The following is a 23307-nucleotide window of genomic DNA, read 5'->3' as shown; positions in this document are numbered from 1 at the left end:
AGTTTTGAAAATTTTGTGAAGATTTGTGAAGTGGCGCCAAAGTAATAGCAAAAAAAAACAAAAAAAACGTTCGGTCTATGGGTCCTAACTGTAACTACCTAGCTGTAGTCAACACTTGGTTTTATATATATATATATATATACAGATATATATATATATATATATATATAAATAATATTATATTATAGTAGGTAGTAGGTAGTTATAGTTAGGAGCTAGTTTCTATGGAAAAATATTTTTTTTACTTGCCTATATCTTTGGTGCCGCATGACCAATCTTCATGAAATTTCCCCCCAAAAATTTGACAGTCACATCAGCTGCTGTCTGGAAACATTCGGGGTAATCCGTCAAGTGGGGGCTCAGAAAAGGGGGTGGGAGGGGGTTGAGTAAAAAAAGGTGCGTTTTTTTACAAATTAAAGAAAATCTAATTTTGTATATATAGGGACGCAAAGGCTCTGCGAACCCTTTCGATCTCATGCTAAGAGCTGGCTGGCAACATTTCAACCATGAAGTGCTGGCAGCCATGTTGGGACTCGGCTTCAGTCAATTCCCAGAAGAAAAGTAAAAAAATAAGAAAAGGGGTTAGGGTAGAGTCCCCCTGACTCCTTAAGCTCTGGTATTGGGTTCCTAGATGGACCCCCAGGGCTTAAAAAGCATTATTTTCAACTTTTTGGCGCAGATCTGCAGACAATTAAAAAAAAAAAAAACAAGCACGACCTTCTGCGTTTATTTTGTAAACAGCACTGGGGTGGTCCAGGTCCCGGGGGCAATTAAATGTTGCATGGGGGGGGGGGGGCTGCCTGGCCATTCCACTTCCGCGGGGCATTAAACAAATATAAGGTGGGGGGCACTTGCCCCCGCAGCCCTGGGAACCACCAGCTCCCCGGGGCTTTAAACTAATATGATGCAGGGGCCACGTGGTACCCCACAGACCCAGGGACCACCACTTCCTTGGGACTACAATAAAGGGGCGAAGAGGGTTGGTTGCGGACCCCTGAGCCCCAGGGCCCACCACATCCCCGGGGCAATGCTCGATGGAGGGGGGCTGCGTGGCTCCCCTCATGGAGCCAATAATGGCCCTGGGGACCAGGACCCCCCCCACCCCCCCCCAGGGGCAGCTACTGCTAAGTCCTGGGGTGCCCACCCCTGGGGCATAGCTGCTTGGTGGAAGCTGACAGCTCCCAAGTAAAAGCAAATAAAGTCCGCTTTCTTATAGCGGGAACTGTCAAACAACTCCCACTGGCAGAAAGCAGAGGTTTCATCTGTTTTCCTGCACGCATATTTGAAAAAAACATTTGAAAACACTGCTGTACCAAGCAGGGAGCTGCTTTTTAAAGCAGCTTCCAGCTTGTGGGAGCAATGCTGGCTTCCCAGTATGCAGGGAGCTGGCCAGGACCGCAGGGGCCTTGAAGCTACCCTCATGGTCCTGTCACTCTCTCTCTCTCTCTCTCTTCCATCCCATAATGGATTAAGGCCATTTTTGGTCTTTGTGACAGATCGAACAATATACAAATGATGACGAGATATGCGTTTAGTTTATGGTGGGATTTATTCTAAGATTAAGGTCGAATACAGAAAAAACTTGAAGTATATAACCAGGCGGGCGGGGTTTCCTTAGGGTTTTCGGTGTTGTTGTTCAGTTTCCTGTATTGTTGATTTAGTCTCAATGTTTCTTGTTTCTTTTTCAGGGTGACTTCTGGCGGGTCCCCTCAGGTGGATTCCCGGATACCGGAAAACAAAGGAAAACAACACCCGGGTAAGTATGGGGTTTAACCAAGGTTATTTCAGTCTTTCTCTGCAGTCTTGTCTGGGTATGGGTAGGAATGATAAGGAGGGGTGGGTGTCTGTGCGGAGTTGGGGAATAAGTGCTCTCAATCTCTAGTTATAGATTTGTGGGGTGCTCATATGTGCTCGTTATCGTGCCCCTTTCGGTTCCCTCCCTTTCCTTCTCTATATTCCCTTTCCCCCCCCCCCTCCCTAGTCTGATATGGCCTTTGTTTTGGTCCACAAGGACCGTACCTTGGTGAGCCACGACCCTCCTGGGTCGTGGCTGGCGTTGCGGCGTTCCTCTGCTGCGGTTTCTTCTCCTGCGGTCTTTTCTGAGGTCTCCCTCTCCTGGGCTCTCCTCTCCTGCTCCTCCGGTCTCCTCTCCTGGGCTCTCCTCTCCTGCTCCTTCTCCTGGGCTCTCCTCTCCTGCTCCTTCTCCTGGGCTCTCCTCTCCTGCTCCTTCTCCTGGGCTCTCCTCTCCTGGGCTCTCCTCTCCTGCTCCTTCTCCTGGGTTCTCCCCTCCTGGGCTCTCCTCTCCTGCTCCTTCTCCTGGGTTCTCCCCTCCTGCTCCTTCTCCTGGGCTCTCCTCTCCTGCTCCTCTGGTCTCTTCTCCTGCTCCTCCGGTCTCTTCTCCTCGGCTCTCCTCTCCTGCCCCTCCTCCGGTCTCCGGTGCCGTCTTCCCTTTTGTTTACGCCGCGCCGGGAAATCCATCCGGTTTCCCAGGCAACGGCCCTCCCCTGCCTCGCTCGTATCGCGTCGCCCCGGCAACGGGGAGACGCGGACATGACGTATCGGCCTAGTCCGATACGTCATGTCGAGCCGCGGCTGCCGGGGACGCCCGGTCACACACCCCTTCCCAAGAACGGTCCTGATCGAGGACCGAGGTAGAGTCTGGGTATCTGGAGAGATAATCAGCCGGGGCCTGCTGGGGACCAGGGATGTGACGGACCTGAAATGAAAAGGGTTGGAGTTCAAGGAACCACCTCAAGATCCGTGAATTCGTATCTTTATGAGCCGATAACCAAGTGAGGGGAGCATGATCTGTATAGAGAATAAAAGGGCGACCCAAAAGGTAATACTGCAAGGTGTCTACAGCCCATTTGATGGCCAAACATTCCTTTTCGATCGTGGGATAATGGCGCTCCCGAGGAAACAGTTTCCTGCTAATATACACTATCGGGTGATCCCTACCGTCCTCATCGGGCTGGGTCAGTACCCCTCCTAGCCCGACATCAGAGGCATCTGTATAGAGCTGGAACGGTTTCGAGAAATCTGGGCACCGTAGGATGGGCTCCCTAGTCAGAAAGGATTTTAGCTGGTCAAAACTAGTCTCCTGTTGATCCGAAAAAGGGGCTAATTGATTAGGACGAGACTTAGCCAGGAGATCCGTAAGGGGGGCGGCTAGAGTGGAATAATTGGGAATGAATCTTCGATAGTAGCCGACCAACCCTAGGAAGGAACGCAAATCTTTCTTCGTTGCAGGGCTAGGTGCATTGAGAATAGCTTCTACCTTCTTAGATTGGGGTTGGAGGTTCCCTTGACTGATTTTGTATCCTAAGTATAATATGTCAGGCTGTCCGATAACGCATTTTTTTGGATTGGCAGTTAACCCTGCCTGTCTCAGAGTATGGAATATCTGTTGCAAATGCCGTAGATGATCATTCCATGTTTCACTGAAAATAACTACGTCATCTAAGTAAGCAGCTGAAAAATGTCGGAAGGGGTTTAGGAGGCTGTCCATTAACCGTTGAAATGTCGCTGGGGCTCCATGCAGTCCGAACGGCAACACTGTGAAGTGGTACAGACCGGACTGCGTGTCAAAGGCCGTTTTCTCTTTATCTTCTGCGGCTAGTGGAATCTGCCAATATCCTTTAGTTAAATCTAGGGTGGACATGTATTTTGCTTTTCCTAATTTTTCTAATACATCATCCACCCTGGGTATCGGATAAGTATCGAACATGGAATGTTCGTTGAGTTTCCTGAAGTCGATGCAGAACCTAATAGTACCATCAGGTTTTGGTACCAGGACAACTGGGGAGCACCAGGGACTAGTCGAAAGCTCTATTACTCCTAATTCTAGCATCTTTTGGACCTCGTCCTCCATAACCTGTTTCCTGGCTTCTGGGATACGATATGGTCATAACCGGACAATTGTACCTGGTGCAGTCCGTATTTTATGGGCAATCAAAGAGGTTTTGCCTGGCACTATGGAAAAAAATGATCTGAAATGTTCCAGTAAACTGAATACCTGTTCCCTCTCTAATTTTGTTAAGGAGGCGTTCACTGTGGGCAGACTCTCCTCGATAGTGGTCTCGGTCGGGCAAAATTCAATTTGAACCCTCCCATTGGGACATAGGAACCGGCCCATGGCTTCGGTCGAGTTAGAGCCCTCGGGTTCTTCCCATTTCTTTAAGAGATTTATGTGATAAATCTGGGTTTTCTGCGGCGTGGTCGAGATTTCAATTAGGTAAGTGACCGGGGAAACGGCTCGTAGTACTTTATGTGGACCCTGCCATTTTGCAACCAATTTGTGTTCAGACGTGGGGCGCATTATAAGTACCTGATCTCCTCTACTACTTTCCTTAGCAGGGTTTTTATGGTACGGTTGTACCGTTCCACCAGTCCATCGGTCTGTGGATGGTACACCGAGGTGCGAATTTGGGAAATGCCTAACGTTTTGCACACCTGCTTCATGAGTGTAGACATGAAAGGAGTTCCCTGGTCCGTGAGTATTTCATGTGGAAATCCTACTCGAGAAAATACATTAATCATTGCTTGGGCTACTGTTTTGGTTGTTATACTTTTTAAAGGAATGGCCTCTGGGTATCGGGTGGCATAATCTACCATGACTAGGATATATGTGTGTCCTTTCGTGGAGGGTACTATGGGACCTATCAAGTCCATTCCCATCCTACTAAATGGAACGTCTATGATGGGTAATGGCATGAGAGGCGCTTTTCTAGGTCTACCGGGTTCGGTAAGTTGGCACCTGGAACATTGGGAGCAAAATTTTCGTATGTGGGCGAAAACCCCCGGCCAATAGAACCGCCGGAGGAGATACTCCTCTGTTTTTTCCCTTCCGAAATGACCTCCTCCGGGTTGACAGTGGGCTAAGGTTAGAACATGTTCTCTATAGTGCTCGGGCACTAACAACTGTTGCTTACGGTCCCCGGAGCGATTAGTGGTTATGCGATATAAGAGGTTTTTTCTAATTAAGAAGTAGGGACCCACCTCTTCGGTTTCTTCTGATTTTGCCGACTTCCAAGCTTGGGCGAGAGAAGGATCTTCTCTCTGTCTTTGGGGAAACCCGACAGGCACCTCATGTGTCTCGGCAATCAGACCCGAGGGTGTGTTATGTGCCTCTTTCTCCCGGTGGTTTGCTTTTTCTACACGCTTCTCCCTACGTGACAGTTTCCTACGGGTAGAGGGGGGCTCTAGGTCGCTGTCAGAAAAAGGGGCACCCCTCCACCAATCCTGGGTCAGGGTTGGTTGCCGAACGTGGTCCAGGATCTCCTGAAAATGTTCGTAATCCGTCCCAATAATACATTCCTCTATCAGATCTGACATTATACCCATAGGAAGGATGTCCCTGTAATTCCTCCACTCTACTGTCAGGGCCTGTAAGGGGTATCTCTCCTTATCCCCATGAATGCAGCAAATAGTCACCCAATGTTCGACTTCCTGGTCTGCTAGGGCTAGGAGATTCTTTCTTATCACGGATTGACTGCATCCGGAATCTATAAGGGCGCAAACCACTCTACCATTGACGTTTAAGGACTGTTTAAATTTGGGGTTGCCCCGGCCTGTACACAGCACCCGTCGTCGGGTAACTCCAACCTCCATGGGTTCACTAGTGTCTTGTTTTCTTGGACACATACGGGCAATGTGCCCCCATTCCCCACAGTTATAACACTGAGGACCTGGTACTGGTGGATGCTCGTAGGTTCTGCGAGGTATGGGTTCTTCGGGAAGGACTCTGGGAGTGCTTTTCGGGTTGGGGAGCCCCGGTTTTATGCTGGGGCGGGTTGGCATATTTCGTACATCCACCGAACGATGGTAGGCACATGCTAAGTCAATTGCCATCTCCGTATTCACCTTGGGATGTTGACGGATCCAGTGTTTTGTAGCCGTAGGCAAGGCATCTAAATATTGTTCGAGGACAATTGTTTGGATTACGTCTTCCCGGCTATTCCCTGATGGACCCAACCATTTTAAAGCCAAATCGTTTACCCGATAGTAGAAGGTTCGGGGATCCTCGTTCGGTCCCCATTTGATTTTCCTGAATTTGATTCTATAATATTCCGTGTCATGCCCCACCCGCTCTAATATACTGGTCTTAATTTCGGAATATGGGGTTGTGCCCCCGGGGTTCGCTGCTTGATATGCGGCTTGTAGGATTCCTGTAAGCAGGGGGGCGACATACTGGCCCCATCTATCATCCGGCCATTGTGCGGTTGAGGCCACCCTTTCAAAATTAGTAAAAAAGGATTCGGGATCCTCCCCTTCTTGATATTTTTGCAAGACGGAACTTGGGACATTGGGGTGTACCTTAGTGGTAGCAATAGTCTCCGTTAGTTTCTTCATGGCCGTCTCGTGGACCAGTTGATTATTGGCCAGTATGGTTGCCTGACTTTTCAAAGCCGACTGTAAGGCTTCCCGGTCTTCCTTAGCCTCCCTCTGGTGGGCCTCCCACACCAGTTGTAGGTGTCGTTGGCCTTCGGCCAACTGTTTTATCATGTCCTCCAGCGAGGGGGCGTCACTCATAGTGTATACTTGTTCGATTGTCGAGGAGGATCTAGAGTCTGATCTCACTTCTGACACCACTGTGACAGATCGAACAATATACAAATGATGACGAGATATGCGTTTAGTTTATGGTGGGATTTATTCTAAGATTAAGGTCGAATACAGAAAAAACTTGAAGTATATAACCAGGCGGGCGGGGTTTCCTTAGGGTTTTCGGTGTTGTTGTTCAGTTTCCTGTATTGTTGATTTAGTCTCAATGTTTCTTGTTTCTATTTCAGTGTGACTTCTGGCGGGTCCCCTCAGGTGGATTCCCGGATACCGGAAAACAAAGGAAAACAACACCCGGGTAAGTATGGGGTTTAACCAAGGTTATTTCAGTCTTTCTCTGCAGTCTTGTCTGGGTATGGGTAGGAATGATAAGGAGGGGTGGGTGTCTGTGCGGAGTTGGGGAATAAGTGCTCTCAATCTCTAGTTATAGATTTGTGGGGTGCTCATATGTGCTCGTTATCGTGCCCCTTTCGGTTCCCTCCCTTTCCTTCTCTATATTCCCTTTCCCCCCCCCCCTCCCTAGTCTGATATGGCCTTTGTTTTGGTCCACAAGGACCGTACCTTGGTGAGCCACGACCCTCCTGGGTCGTGGCTGGCGTTGCGGCGTTCCTCTGCTGCGGTTTCTTCTCCTGCGGTCTTTTCTGAGGTCTCCCTCTCCTGGGCTCTCCTCTCCTGCTCCTCCGGTCTCCTCTCCTGGGCTCTCCTCTCCTGCTCCTTCTCCTGGGCTCTCCTCTCCTGCTCCTTCTCCTGGGCTCTCCTCTCCTGCTCCTTCTCCTGGGCTCTCCTCTCCTGGGCTCTCCTCTCCTGCTCCTTCTCCTGGGTTCTCCCCTCCTGGGCTCTCCTCTCCTGCTCCTTCTCCTGGGTTCTCCCCTCCTGCTCCTTCTCCTGGGCTCTCCTCTCCTGCTCCTCTGGTCTCTTCTCCTGCTCCTCCGGTCTCTTCTCCTCGGCTCTCCTCTCCTGCCCCTCCTCCGGTCTCCGGTGCCGTCTTCCCTTTTGTTTACGCCGCGCCGGGAAATCCATCCGGTTTCCCAGGCAACGGCCCTCCCCCTGCCTCGCTCGTATCGCGTCGCCCCGGCAACGGGGAGACGCGGACATGACGTATCGGCCTGGTCCGATACGTCATGTCGAGCCGCGGCTGCCGGGGACGCCCGGTCACAGTCTTAAAACAAGGAAGACAATTAACTTGCTCTTCTGGTTTTTGAAATCACCAAACCAAAGAGGCAACATCGTTTACCTCAATGTGACCTCCAAGGTTGGCCAAAGTGCTTTAATCTGACCCAGAAGGACATGTGTAAAAAACAGTGTTTCTCAAATACTAAAAAGGGGTATTTCCATATTCTTTTTTTGTTCCCTGTATTACTTTTGCTCACTTTTTCACAGTTTGCCACCTATACACTTTACTGAAGAACATCTTTTTCATCTTACATTCTAGCTTTTATAACTACAAAATGCTAAGATACCAATTGTGATTTTTGTGGTCCTCAGACCTTGATTACACTAGGATGATGTGGATGTTAGTTTAAGAAAGCAAGCAGATTTAGCCTCTGCAATATAAACGCATATTTATAGGGTGTTGTCGAGTTAGATATAGGGAGAAAGAATAAGATAGGTATAAATAGCAAAGGTTGAGTGGGCCACATGAAAGTCAGATTTCCTGAAGTGGTCTCATAATGTGGGCTGGATTTCCTTCTGCAGATGAATAACTCCCCTGGACAGTGGGGAGGTGCTCACAGCAGAAATGCAGCTTTTAGTCCTCAAATTTCAACATCATGATACAGCTGTCTTTCTGCATAAGGCCAGTTTGAATAAGCATTCTTTTTTTTTATTCTTTTTATTTTAATAAACAGTTGCTCAGTATATAACATTTGACACAATTTAAAACATGAAGTGTGCCCCTTGTCCAGAGGAGAGATAGCACAGAATGCCAGTATGTTACAAATGTGAATCAGCAATAACCCACAGTACACACTGCCACCTAGTGTTATTCCCCCTTTGTGCGTGCCCCTCATAATGAACATGTGTGTAGACTCACCTAGTTCCTCTGTCCACCCCCGATGACCGTTCATATGTCCCTGTATACACTCCATTGAGTCCATATTTTTACATTTTTGGGGGGAAACCCCGACTCTGATAAATCACCTGCTCTGCTAACTGGCACCAATCCATGTTAATTTCTCAGTCATGAATTTTCGGGGGGATAGACACTCCCTATGCTCTTACAATGTCTCTCTTGGCTACTCCTGCTGCTAGCATCAACCATATCTTCTGATGTCGAGGCCACACTTTCTCCCCAGTTATGTGTAACACTAACCACCTGGCATCCAAAGGGACGGTGAGGCCCGTTACTTGAGCCATGATTTGTACCACCTGTTTCCAAAATTGTTGGATTATGGGGCAGCTCCAAAGGATGTGGAAAAATTATGCCACCATACCACACCCTCAATTCACAGGTCAGAATCGCAGTAGCCGATGCAACGTAGGAGGGGTCTGTAATAATATGATCTATGGAGGATTCTAAGTTATATCAGACGGAATCTGGCTCATATTGCCACCTCACTAGGACTCTGGAGGGCCTCATGCCAGTCATCGTCCTCTATGATACTGATGTCTCCCTCCCACCCCTCACGGAGAAAGTCCAAAGGATCAGGGGAAATATTAATTAGCTTTATGTAGGTCTGAGGAATTTTCTGGCATGTGGTCTAGAAGCAGCCAGTCCTCCAACGGGGTCAACTCTGGAAGTTGGTCTCCTTCCCGCATGTGCCGCCTCAGTGTGTTGCATAGGTTCTCATTATAGGAAAGACGTTACTGGATTTGGGAGGTAGGATCACCTGGATTGCGGGTACTAAGTACAATTCCACACCAGGTGACACCTGTCTGCCTAATCCGGGTTTTCCGACTAACTAGCAGCGCCTCATCTCTGGCCGAGATGATTGTGGCAACCGGGCACAAGGCAAGATAGACTCCTCAGGGAATCGTGGTAATTCAGATCACATACCTTTCTCTCAGTTACCAGAACGCTCACTCAGGCAAAAACAAAAGAGGCAGAAGAAAGTTCAATAAGCATTTATTGAAATAACTGCATCTTAGATAAAAGAATATGTATAGCAATAACTAAGATGCTAAAACACAATAAAAGCAAGCACATGACTAGGAGTGTAAAACACAAAAACAGTCCTACATACTGTCAAAAGGGTGATGGATCTATAATACTCCATGAGCACAGCATACTAAGCCCAATCTGCCCTTTGGGTTTCGCCCTGGGAAAACATCATCCCTCATACCTGGAGAAGTGGCCTATAGTCTAGAAAGACACTGTCCCCATATGTATCAGTGGTTCGGCCGTCTAAGCAGGCAGCTGTAGCGAAGCAATATGCAATCAGTATACAGTTGTGGTCATCTGGCTGGAATCCCCCTCTAACGTGTCTAGGACAAAGAGGTGCTCTTATAATAAAACCACTAACATTCGAAGAAATAGTCCCCTCTTTCTGTGAATGTTAAAGACACAGCATACCACATTTCTCAGCAATCCTATCTGACTGTAGCCTTGGAAAGAGCACATAGTCTCTGCTAAGAATGCAGTGTTTTCCTAGTCGAAAGGACAATGTGATAGAAATAATAAAACAGCACTGCAAAAGTGGTTCTTGCTAAAAAAAATAAAACCATGCTGACGAAAATGTATCTATGTGGAAGCGCACAGCTGCAGGCCTCAGTAGCTAAAACAGGTGTATAAAATATGCAGTATTCTGTCAAATGAAAGATGGGGTTTTGTAACATATAGGAGGATGTCGTCGGCATAGAGTGAGATCTGCGTCTCCCAACCTCTTGTATATCCAATAGGAGGAGGTCCTGACGCACCCACGTGTCTAGTTTTTCTAGTACCAAGGCAAATAACAATGGGGACAATGGGCAGCCCTGCCTCTGTGGAGGGCAAAGGAGCGGGATGTCACCTCACTGACTAACTCTTGTCCACAGATTGTGATATAATAGTTGAATCAATGCACAGAACTGGAGGCCAAAGCCTAACCGGGTTAGGGCTGCAAATTGGTATGGCCATTGAATGCTGTTGAAGGCCATTCTCACATCTAGCGAGAGCAGCACTGCCTCCTCCGCATCTGGGGCTTCAGTCATATGTAAGATCCCATATAGGCATCTGAGATTCATTCCACTGCTCCCATGAGGAATAAATCCAGACTGGTCTGGGTGGACCACGCTGGCCATTACAGGCCGCAGTCTATTAACAAAATGTTTTGACAACACCTTAACCTCGAGATTCAGCAGTGATATTGGTTGATAGGAACTGTATTTCATTTGTGGCTTTCCTCCATTCTTTGGTATATTGGAAGGCCACCTTCTGCCTTGGCCCCCTGAAACATCGCCAGCATATGTGGCGCGGTATGACAGTTATGCATTTATAGAAAGCAGCAGGCCATTAGGGCCTGCTGTTTTCCCAGATTGCAGCCCTCTAATGGCCTTCTGTACTTCCTCCACCATCAGATCTTGGTATAGCACCTCTCTATCTACACTAGATAACACTTGAAGAGGAAGGTCACCAAGGATTTTTAAGTTGGTGAAATATGGAGACTATAAACACATTTTCACGCAGATTTGGCTCCCAGTCTTGTCCACCCAAAAGCACCTACAAAAATGCGGTTCACTTAGTTGTCAAAGAATGAGTGTTTAAGTTGCTTGTTTAGCTGGATCTTTGCAATTTAACATTTTATTTTTGACAAAGTTAGCAAACATGAGACATGATTAAAGTAAGCACACATGTAAAAAAAAGTGTAGGTTTCATGAGCACATGATTATGAACTAATGGAAGTGGAGAAAACCCACCCCTTTTGTAGTACATTTATAAGTTTGGGAACAGCTCTCCTTGAGAACAGAAAATTCAAGGAAGAAGTTTCAAAAGCATAGAGGTTTAGCGAACAGAAAATAGCTAGTTTTGACGTGCAATTACCAGAACACAGTGATGAACGTGAGAATTTGTCAAGTGTCAGATACAGTAGGCACATTTATAAATGAGCTTCTTTACACTTTGGCATCAACGCTGAGTTCCGTGTTTCGGCAATTTCAGCACATGATCTTGAACTATGATTGGAGAATTTCAATTAACTCTTCCAGTCCCTAACAGGATGCCAAAATCCAAACTTAAGAATGAGAACTGTTCAGGCAGTGCTATCATTTTTGTCTTGACATGTTTTACTTTGGCACTGCCAAGTCCATATAGTAAGTGTTATCCAATAATAAGGTCAAGAGTATGTGACTCAGTCTTCTGAAATTGAGGGACGCTCATCAGTCCTCCTAAAGAAATGAAGGTAATGAGGTATATGAGTGAAATGCTTAACAGCAATCATCGACAATATATAAAACATTACATTTTCATATAATATTATTTAGTAAAAAAGCCACTACATTATCAATCACTCACCAGTAATGTATGTTAATTCAACTTTGATTGCAATGAAAAATCCATACCTTTGAAAACATTATAATTGAACTGAAGCCTCGTTCGCAAAGCCAAGCAGGTGCCACTTAAAGCAAACTTTTTGTACACAGAAAACAAACTCCCCTAAGCAAGAGTATGTTTTCTGTACACAAAAGATAAATATCCCTGAGACGCATGACGTTTTCTCCATGAACTTAGGCACCATTTTCCATTTTCTCTGCCTTTATCTGGCATGCATCGCATGGCAGACAAGGGCAGATAAAATAAATAATGACTGCCCTGACACTGTGACCCACCTGGGTGCTGTGGAGGAATGATTGCTAGGAACTAGGTTACTATTAGTGGAGCCTTTGGAGGCCCCGGTGATGGTAACCCACGGGTTCCCCTGAAATAGAGCAGAGAAGCCACAGGTTTGGCAGGGCAGGAGGAACCCCTGTTTATATATTTCCTCCTGGTCCACCAAAACCTAAGTGAGGCCATAAAAATATAGCCCACATACCATATAATGTGAACTCCCACAAAAAATTGCTACCAGACAACAAAAACAGGAACAGAGCAAATGTTCCACAAATGTCCTAGAGAAGGTCTGCTACACTAACGTTGAGGCTAAAATACCTAAGCCCATAAATCTTTTGATGAAGGCCCACTAAAGAAGGATAATAGCCAAAACTCACAACAGACAAGACTAAAACGCATTCAGGCAATATCTCAAATAAAATGAGATAAAGGCCCAAATTGCACTTTCACCATCTGAAATTTATGAGACATTGCATAAAAAAGGAAATGTTTTGACATCTTTGATTTCCTTTGACGAAAAAATATTTGATGGACTCAAAGAAAAAACATCCTTTCTTAATGGTCACTCAGTGTAAAGTTTGGAATTTTGGTGGCCGACGCCCGCACTACCTCCCTGGTGCGGGTCACGACCGGTGGCCGACACCAGGGAGGGGGTAAGAAAATCCTTGGGTGCGTTGCACCAGAGGATTTATTTTTTTCTTCCCACTACCCGGGAGACACGGAAGCTTTTCCGTGTCTCCCCCGCCCCCCACCCGCCCCTTTGTGACGTCAGATGGGGAAAACGGCCCCAAGCGGCCTTCCCCATGTTCGGGAAGGCCTGGTATGAAAGGGGAGACTCTGCCCTTTCATACAAGGCCTTCCTGAACGCGTTTCCTGGCCCTCGATCGCAGACACCAGGGATTTCACTTGGGGGGGGGGATCAGCCCCCTTGGAAAATGGGCGCTGGATCACCCCCCCCAGGGATACATTTTTTTAGTTTTTTTTAAGGATACTAAATAATTTGACAGGGGGTCGCCCGTGGGCGAGGCGACCCCCTGTGGGGGCAATACTTTTTTTTTTGTAGTTTAGGGTTTCCCTGGGGGCCATTTTGTGTATATATATATATATATAGATCCATCTATAGATAAATCCATGTAGATAGATATATCTATATAGAGATAGATCTATATCTATATATATATATCACTTTTGTCAATGCATGTGTGGTTTACCTGGGGGCTGCGGTAGGCCCCCAGGAAAACCAGACCCACATATCAAAGTGATATATATCTATATATATATATATATAGAAATATAATTTGCCATCAGTTGTCTTGTAGTTGCAGCTTGCGTCTTCAAAGCAATGCACATACTTCATCTGACGCATTTCAACTGTAGCTTTTAGGCAGCAATAAAAAAAGTCAAGTAAGGCTTGTGATTATGTTTCTGCTACAAAAGGATCAGACATTTCTCTAGTGGCAGTTTTAGTGCCATAGAGAAGCGCCGAAGGTTTATATGCCTACTGCAAATAACAAATCTGTATTTTATGTAAATAGCTGAGTACATTAGTAAAGTGTGCCATTTCCTACGCTATAATACAAATGAAATGTACACCCGGGATGGGTGGCGGCTATGGAGAGATGAAAGGCACTTTTGCTGGAGGCTAATGAGGGAATCCGAGGAGGAGGACATGGGAGTGGGAGCACTAATAATGATTGTTGGACTGGGCGCAGGAGGTGCTAAAGACTGTGACAAATGGTGTGTGACAAGGTGTTTTTTTGAGTGTTTTGAAAGAACGTGCTGATTGAGGGACGAAGTGCAGGTAAGGTGGCCCCTACTGTTGCACGTATAACACACACACCAGCAATTTTGTGACTGTCTACTTAGGCTAGTGTTTTAGAGCAACAGTTTAGCTAATAGCAGAGATGGCATCTTGATGGATGACTGCTGCTGACGCCGTCACTCGGGTTATAGAGGACAGCTCTGACATAGGATCAGAGACTGAGGGAGCAGATTCTGAGACAGCATCTGAGGCATAAGACAATGGCGCAAACTCTGGGAGTGATTCTTCAGACGGAGAAGTCCCATTGGATAACTCCTCTTCCATTAAATTATGAGGGAGGTGATGGGGACAGTCCTGCTGTCCCTTCGCATGCACAGTCTGTGCAACGGGGCAATAGTGGGTTAGCCTAACCCAGGGAGCCGGTAAATGCGGCGGCAAGCACAGAGAGAGATTGCTTTCTTCGGAGCTCCCCAATTTAGTTGGGCACCAAATTCCACCGCCCTTATGGAGACATCAGAATTATCTATCACAAAACAAACTGGTTTTGTAAGGCAGGCACCTGTGTTTTTAGTCCTGGGTTCGGTGGCCATATAGGGAAACATACTAAACCCAAACATTTCTGGAAACTAGACATCCGGGGGAGTCCACAGAGTTGTGACTTGTGCAGATTCCCCAAAGTTTTCTTACCCAGAATATCCTGCAAAGCTGAAATGATGAATAAAAACTAAATTTTTCTTGTATTTCTTTCACACAAACTACAGGAATATGCTGGGATCCACAAAATTCCTACCACCTGGTGATTGCTCACCTGTCCTGATAAAAACATTACCCCACTTGAGTGCCTATACCTAGTGCCTGCGTCAGGAATGGATCACTCCAGGATCAACAGTTGCCTCATGTAAGGACCAACATTGACCGTTGTGTGATCTACTCCTATCGTGAGCACTAGGCCTACCCACGCAAGTGAGGTACCATTTTTGGCTCCTCTCAGATTCCAGAACTTTCTGTCACCGTAATGTGAGGAAAAAGTGTTTTTTTGGCCACATTGTGAGGTTTGCAAAGGATTCTGGGTAACAGAAAATGGTGAGAGCCCCACAAGTCAGCCCATACTGGATTCCCCCAGATGTCTAGTTTTCAAAAAGGTACAGGTTTGGTTGGTTTCCCTAGGTGCCGGATGAGCTAGAGGCCAAAATCCACAGCTAGGCATTTTGCAAAAAACGGCTCTGGTTTCTTTAGGAAAATGTGATGTGTCCACATTGTGTTTTGTGGGATTTCCTGTCACAGGCGCTAGGCCTACCCACACAAGTGAGGTACCATTTTTATCGGGAGACTTGGGGGAACGCTGGGTGGAAGGAAATTTGTGGCTCCTCTCAGATTCCAGAACTTTCTGTCACCGTAATGCGAGGAAAAAGTGTTTTTTTGGCCACATTTTGAGGTTTGCAAAGGATTCTGGGTAACAGAACATGGTGAGAGCCCCACAGGTCAGCCCATCATGGATTCCCCTAGGTGTCTAGTTTTAAAAAATGCGCAGGTTTGGTAGGTTTTTCTGAGCTAGAGGCCATATTCTACAGCTAGGCACTTTGCAAAAAACACGTCAGATTTCAGTGTAAAAATGTAATGTGTCCATATTGCCTTTCCTGTCGCAAGCATTAGGCCTACCCATGCAAGTGAGGTACAATTTTTATCGGGAGACTTGGGGGAACACAGAATAGCACAACAAGTGTTCTTTCCCCTTGTCTATCTCTACATTTTTTCCTTCCAAATGTAAGACAGTGTGTAAAAAAGACATCTATTTGAGAAATGGCCTGTAATGCACATGCTAGTATGGGCACCCCGGAATTCAGAGATGTGCAAATAACCACTGCTTCTCAACACCTTATCTTGTGGCCATTTTGGAAATACAAAGGTTTTCTTGATACCTATGTTTCACTCTTTATATTTCAGCAAATGAATTGCTGTATACCCGGAATAGAATGAAAACCCATTGCAAGATGCAGCTTATATATTGGCTCAGGGTACCTAGGGATCTTGATGAACCTACAAGCCCTATATATCCCCGCAACCGGAAGAGTCCAGCACATGTAACAGTATATTGCTTTTAAAAATCTGACATTGCAGGAAAAAGTTAGAGTAAAACGTGGAGAAAAATTGCTGTTTTTTTAGCTCAATTTCAATATTTTTTTATTTCAGCTGTTAGTTTCTGTAAGAAAACCTTGTAGGATCTACACAAATGACCCCTTGCTGAATTCAGAATTTTGTCTACTTTTCAGAAATGCTTAGCTGTCCGGGATCCAGTATTGGTTTCACACCCATTCCTGTCACTAACTGGAAGGAGGCTGAAAGCACCAAAAATAGTTAAAATGAAGTATGTCCAAGTAAAATGCCAAAATTGTGTTGAAAAATGTAGTTTTCTGATTCAACTCTGCCTGTTCCTGAAAGATGGGACGATGGTGATTTTAGCAACGCAAACCCTTTGTTGGTGCCATTTTCAGGGAAAAAACCACAAGCCATATTCGGCAGCCCTTTTTTCCAATTTTTTTGAAAAAAACGAAATTTTAGGTGTATTTTGGCTAATTTCTTGGTCTCCTCCAGGGGAACCCAGAAACTCTGGGTACCTTTAGAATCCCTAGGATGTTGGAAAAAAAGGACGTACATTTGGCAAGGATAGCTTATGTGGACAAAAAGTTATGAAGGCCTCAACGCGAACTACCCCAAATAACCAAAAAAGGGTCCAGCACTGGGGGGGGGGGGTAAGGGGGGGGAGGGGGGGTGAGGAGGCCCAGCAGCTAAGATGTTAATTTATAACCACCATAATTACCAGGAGCACTAAAGTCAATGTGTTTATTTGTTTTCTCTTTAAAAAAGCACAAACCAGCATAGTATAATAAACAGTGCACAAATACATTAATAAAGAATCCTATGAATTATATGTATGACCGGAATCTGAAAGTCTGTTGCAAATGTTTTTCTTATGCAAATTTACAAAACTCTAACAAAAAAAATAAATAGGGATCTCGTTCATATCCCTATTGCATTGTCAATGTATTCCTCTTCAGGAATTGGCCATGAGCTATTAAGAAATAAAATGGGCAACATCCACTAGCGTTTTCGAAGAAAAAAATTAGACAAAGAGGTCAAAAACTGTAATCTTATCACCAAATGGTATACAACAAATTATAAGAAAGATGACAGACATTATGGTCAGGGACATTATTTATGGTATCGACCTCTGAGGATTTGCTTAGCTGCAGTTAATCAGCATTGACAAGTGGCTCTTTGAATTAATACTAGTGGCATTAATATAAGTGGAACAAAAACTAAGGTGCTACTCATGAGCTGGAGCCCGATGCTCTTGACAAGCTCCATCAGCCTTAAACTATTTGGAATTTCAACCTCTTTAGAAAATAAGCCAAATAATGTGTAAGTCGTTTGGGATGCAGAGCTTAATTTTGTGTCACAGATTTGTTCTGTAGCTCGCTTTAACATTTTAAACCGATGCCTATGCCGAACAAAAACATCGCAAAATTTAAACGGTGCTTTAGTCTATTAAAAACTTGGTTATGCTAATGCTTTTCTCATTGGAATTCCAACGCAGCCAGTGCCTCCGCGAAAAACATAGCAGAAAGCAGATAACCTCAATTTAAGAAAATATAACCGAACTTCACACAGTTAAAGTTGTTACTTTGACTACCAGTGAGCAAGCAAATTATATTTAAAGTGTCATACCTGGCCCATATTATAAACAGAATGCACTGTACCTGTTTGTGCATGGCAGACCTTTACACAGGTGCACCGTGCACAAGAAAGGGTAGTGTGCCCTATTACTACCTACTAAGGGCAGTGCATTATTGAAAGGCAGATCGGCTATTTGAAGCAGCTGGTCCGTCTTCCACTGTGCAGGGCACCCTGCACAGAAAAGAGGAACTAGAGATCCCTCGGCAGGAGGATGCAGTGAGCAGCTGAAGTCACTGGCAAAGGGATATTTGGGTCCCCCTTTCACCCTTTCAGAGGGCTACCCTCATAGGATACACTGAGCCCCACCCCTCGGCTTTTTTACCTCCTCAGCCATGTCCGCCATATGGCACAGAGACAAAGTGATCCCCTCTAGAATAGCACCGGTGCTGGATGTGCACTGGACCTATCTGTAAGCGGGCACACAAGTGTGAGTGCCCTCTTCCGTAATACTACAGTGCTCTAGCGGGGCACAGAAAACAAGCCCACACAACGTTGCGCCCCCAGGGCCCTGTTTGCAATGAGCTTGTCGTACTGTAGAGTATGAAGGGAAATGCTCCACTGTGTCTGTGTAGAACTTTAACAAATCCTGTACTACTCAATATTCGTTCAGGAAGCCTAAATCTTTAAAACAAGACTAGAAACAAACATAGATGGAAGGAGGACTATAGATTTGCATGTATAGCCCTGGATGTTTGTGGAGGGATCATAAATTACAAAGGAACTTGTAATCGATGTCCTGCATTAAATGTATTGAAACATAATGACTACCTTCTTATATACAGTTGAAAGGTAAAAAAGTCCTTCCATGGGGGCTGACTGATTCGCTGCCTGATACCTAAATTGAGAAGTTATTGTAACGTGGACCACATGAAATTCAGAGAAAGGTTGAAGAAAGGTCTTCTTTATTTCACTGTCCAAATATTTCAGGAATACAGCAACAGTTGTCCCACACAGGTAAGGTCTTTCACAATCCCTCAGTTGTCAAACCTGTATTTGAGTCAACGTGAAACATACTAAGAGGTAAGGAAAGGAAGGGGGAGGCAACAAAGGGGAAGAGGATACAGGAAGCTGGCATAGGAAGGAAGAGTTAATAGGTTACAACAGGGATGAACTACCGGACTCACTGAGACAAATCAGAAATCATTTACCTTTTAGGAAACCAACTAAGACTTTCCTTTTCAAGTCGTCTTATAGCCGGGGCGAGACAGAAGTATATATTTTCCCTCAGCTACATCCGGCAGACTTCTTTGCTTCAGTCACATCACCTACTGTGTGTGAGCTGTTCTCATGCTTAAATCAATCAGTCAAATGGTCTGGTCTATTTTGCAGCACTATATATAAAGTTATTATGCTACTAATCCGGTCGCCTAGACATTATTACTTTGTTTTTGTGCCTTACACATTATTATTAAAATACATAAAAACTAATTTTGAAATCTGTGGGCTTGGAAATGAATGAATGGATGACAGAACTTGTATAGCGCACAGCTACTCACAGGGCACTGGTGCTGAAATGAAAGTATGACCTCCTAAACTTTTCAACCGGGTGGCCATAACAAACAATTATTTGAGAACTCTAAAGCCTCTCTATTGCAATAGCAATTGAGATGCTAAGGCTTAAATGCTTCTCCAGAAGAAACTATTTTGCTCCCTCTGATTTAGCCCTTGCAAAAACCTTTCCTTGGCTCCAAAAACAAAGTGGCTGCCTGTTTCCACTATTTAGAACAATGGTAGCTTGTACAATATCTAACTTTATCTTGATGCAAGAGAGAACCGTAGATACTTGGGTGCTGGATATCATGGAGTAAGGAGGTGTTGCAGCAGGATGTTCCCCTGTGTGTAACAAGGAAGCAGCAGCTTCAGTAAGGATTATTTTGAAGTACGTTCTTGGTAGAGAAAAAAGACAGAGGCTTAAGGCATTCTGTATCTAAATTTGGTAACGTGCTATGGTTACTCCAAGATAATGTATCTGAAACACATAGAAAGTTAACTGGCTATATGTAGTAGAGGTCTGCAAAAAAAGCAATCAGAGATTCCAGATCCAAGCTACTTTAGCACTTGCACAGCCTAGCATTCAGCCTGATCTATGGAACAAGAATATTGTTCGACTTCATGGCAGCACTAGCTGGTTACTTAGGAGGAAATATATTGCAGTGTGCCTCTACCAGAATGACAAACTTATCAGTTCACTTCTCCATGAACTAGAGCATTTTATGAATTTTGATAGTTTTTCCTCTGCTGGAGCATTTTCATTCTTTGCAGGAATCAATGCCCTCAGAGGTGAATAAATCTTTGGATTCAGTAAGTGGTAGGGTAGAACCACTAACACAATTTCAATACAACTCCAATTAACAAACACCATGACCAATGTGGCCAAGGAAGGAAAACTCCAGCCTGAAATAAAGTTAAGGTATTTATTACAAACACAAGCTCAAATTCATGTAGGCTGTATGAAAATGGCTCCTTGTTGCAGTCACTTCCCCCAACTTTTTGCCTGAAATTGATGCTGACTTGACTGAGAGTGTGATGGGACCCTGCTAACCAGGTCAAGCACCAGTGTTCTTTCACTAAAAATGCACCATTGTTTCCACAATTGCCACACGCCTTGCACACAGATACGTCCCTTGTAAAAGGTACCAGTGGTTGTGCCACCCTAAGGGACCCCTCACATAACAAATGCACACTGCCATAACAGATTGTGTGTGTTGGTGGGGAGAAAAAGGCAAAGTCGACATGGCATCCCCCTCAGGGTGCCGTGCACACAAAACACTGCCTGTGGCATGGGTAAGTCACCCCTCTAGCAGGCCCTAAAGCCCTAAGGCAGGGTGCACTATACCACAGGTGAGGGCACAGCTGCATGAGCAATATGCCCCTACTATCCAAGTCCATTCTTAGACACTGTAAGTACAGTGTGGCCATATTAAGTATATGGTCTGGGAATTTGTCAAAACAAACTCCACAGTTCCATAATGGCTACACTGAATACTGGGAAGTTTGGTATCAAACTTCTCAGAATAATAAACCCACACTGATGGCAATGTTGGATTTATTAATAAATGCACACAGAGGGCATCTTAGAGATGTCCCCTGTATTTTACCCAATCATTCAGTGCAGGACTGACTGGTGTGTGCCAGCCTGCCACTGAGAGATGAGTTTCTGACCCCCTGGATGAGAGCCTTTGTGCTCTCTGGGGCCAGAAAAAAAGCCTACATTGGGTGGAGGTGCTTCAAACCTCCCCCCTGCAGGAACTGTAACAACTGGAGGTGAGCCTCAAAGGCTCAGGCCTGGTGTTACAATACCCCCAGGGCACTCCAGCCAGTAGAGATGCCTGCCCCCTCAGACGAGCCCCCACTTTTGGTGGCAAGTCCAGAGGGATAATCAGAAAAACAAGGAGGAGTCACCCCTCCAGGCAGGTCTACCCCTAAGGTGATTAGAGCTGAAGTGACACCCAACTTGAGAAATCCTCCATCTTGCTTTGGAGGATTAGGACCAATAGGGATACGGATGTGCCCCCGCCCCAGAGGGAGTGGGCACAAGGAGGGTGTAGCCACCCTCAGGGACATTAGCCACTGGCTACTGCCTCTGACCCTAACACCCCCCTAAATTTAGTATTTAGAGGCGACCCTGTACCCAGATCATCAGATTCCTGATGACCTCAAGAAAGAAGAAGGACTGATGAGCTGAAAACCCCGCAGAGAAGAGAAGGATACACCAACTGACTCGGCCCCAGCCCTATTGGCCCATTTCCTGCTTCAAAAAGCTGCATGAAAAGAAGCAACACGTTCTGCAGGATCAGCGACCCCTGAAAAGCCTCCAGGGGACTGTCTGCATCACCGAGGACCAAGAAACTCCCCTGGACAGAGGACCTGTCCAAAAAAAAGATTAAAAAACAACTTTAAAGGGACTCTCACCTCACTCCAGAAGCGCGAGTCCAACTACTCTGCACCTGACGCCCCTGGCCCAGAGAAACCAACTATCCAGAGAGGACACTCAGGCGACTCAGACGACGTGTCCACCCTTGGCTGACATCTCTGCACCCCCACGATGATGCCTGCGGAGGGAATCCCGAGGACCCCCCTGACCGCAACTTCCCAGGGCAAAGATATCCGACGCCTGGAGAAGCACTGCACCCGCAGCCCCCAGGCCTGTGAGAAACCGACCACCGGATCAGCAACGACCAGCAAGCAGCCCTCACCCTTGTGCAGTCGGTGGCTTACCCGAGAGGCCCCCCTGTGCCCTGCCTGCAGTGCCTAAGTGACCCCAGGGGTCTCCTTAAAGAGTTTAATTGGAAACACAATGCCCTATTTGCACCCTGTACCCGGCTGTCCCAGTGCCGCTGAGAGTGTGGGATTGGTGCCTACTTGGGGCCCCTCCAGTACTCCTCTAATTCTCCTTGGTCTGCCCTCCGAGCCGCGGGTACGTATCTGCTGGCAGACCGAATTCCAAGTACCCTCTGTCTCCATAGGAGCCCATGGTAAAATTGCTTAACTTTGACCTCTGATCCCGGCCGGCCGGCCCTTGTTGCTGGTGGTGGGTGTTTGGGGTTAACTTGAACCCCCAATGGTGGACTACCTATAACCTGGAGACTGGAACTGTAAGTCGTGTACTTACCTCTAAAACTGTACTTTATTTTCTTCCCCCAGGAACTGTTCTAAAAAATGCAGTGTCCACTTTTGAAACAGATACTCTATGTTTACTTACAAACTGTTTTCTTGACTAAAGTGAAACAAAGTTACATTGATGTCTATGCTAAGTCATCCAAAAAGAAGAAAAAGTGAGCACACTGCCTTGCATTCATGCGGAAAATAGCCCCAAGGTATCATGGTAAATGCAGTCATTTAAATATAAATAGCGAGAATTTTTCAAAAAATGATTCACCCTAAGTAGGTGCAGCAAGTGCCGTATCGCTGTAGAAAGTCTTTCACCTAAGGTAGGTGCAGCGAGTGCCGTATCTCTGGACACGTGTTTTTGAAAAATTCGCGATATTTATATTTAAATGACTGCATTTACCATGACGCCTTGGGGCTATTTTGCACTTGAATGCAAGGCAGTGTGCTCCCTTTTTCTTTTTGGATGTCTAAATGACGGCTCCCGTGAGCCTCTTGCTGACGAGCACTGGCGATGCACCTGTGCGCCTACTGAGTGGTACAAAAACCTGTGAAGACGTTTGGCGGCATTTCAAGCGACCCCTTTAAGCTACATACGCTCTCTGCTGATGACGGCCGAAAGCCATAAACACATGTCCAGAGATACGGCAATCGCTGCACCTACCTTAGGTGAAAGACTTTCCACAGCGATACAGCACTTGCTGCACCTACTTAGGGTGAATAATTTTTTGAAAGATTCTCGCTATTTATATTTAAATGACTGCATTTACCATGATGCCTTGGGGCTATTTTCCACTTGAATGCAAGGCATGTGTGCTCCCTTTTTCTTTTTGGATGTCTATGCTAAGTACTTACCTGCAGCAGTATTCACTTCTGAACTGGATCTTGTGGTTCTAGT

At 45.8% G+C, this 23307-nt stretch overlaps 1 protein-coding gene across 1 annotated transcript in view; it reads right to left on the bottom strand.

Moving 5' to 3' along the window:
- Nucleotides 1–9611: 9611 nt before the first annotated feature.
- ARPIN (actin related protein 2/3 complex inhibitor) overlaps nucleotides 9612–23307 on the bottom strand; it is a 206930-nt gene continuing 193234 nt past the window's right edge. The window contains exon 6 of the mRNA XM_069222673.1: nucleotides 9612–11862. Coding sequence (XP_069078774.1) covers nucleotides 11854–11862 — 9 coding nt within the window. The 3' untranslated portion in view covers nucleotides 9612–11853. The remainder of the gene's footprint in view (nucleotides 11863–23307) is intronic.

The sequence above is a fragment of the Pleurodeles waltl genome, chromosome 3_1 (assembly GCF_031143425.1).
Source record: "Pleurodeles waltl isolate 20211129_DDA chromosome 3_1, aPleWal1.hap1.20221129, whole genome shotgun sequence".
Lineage (NCBI taxonomy): Eukaryota > Metazoa > Chordata > Amphibia > Caudata > Salamandridae > Pleurodeles > Pleurodeles waltl.
This window is presented reverse-complemented; position numbering and strand designations above follow the sequence as displayed.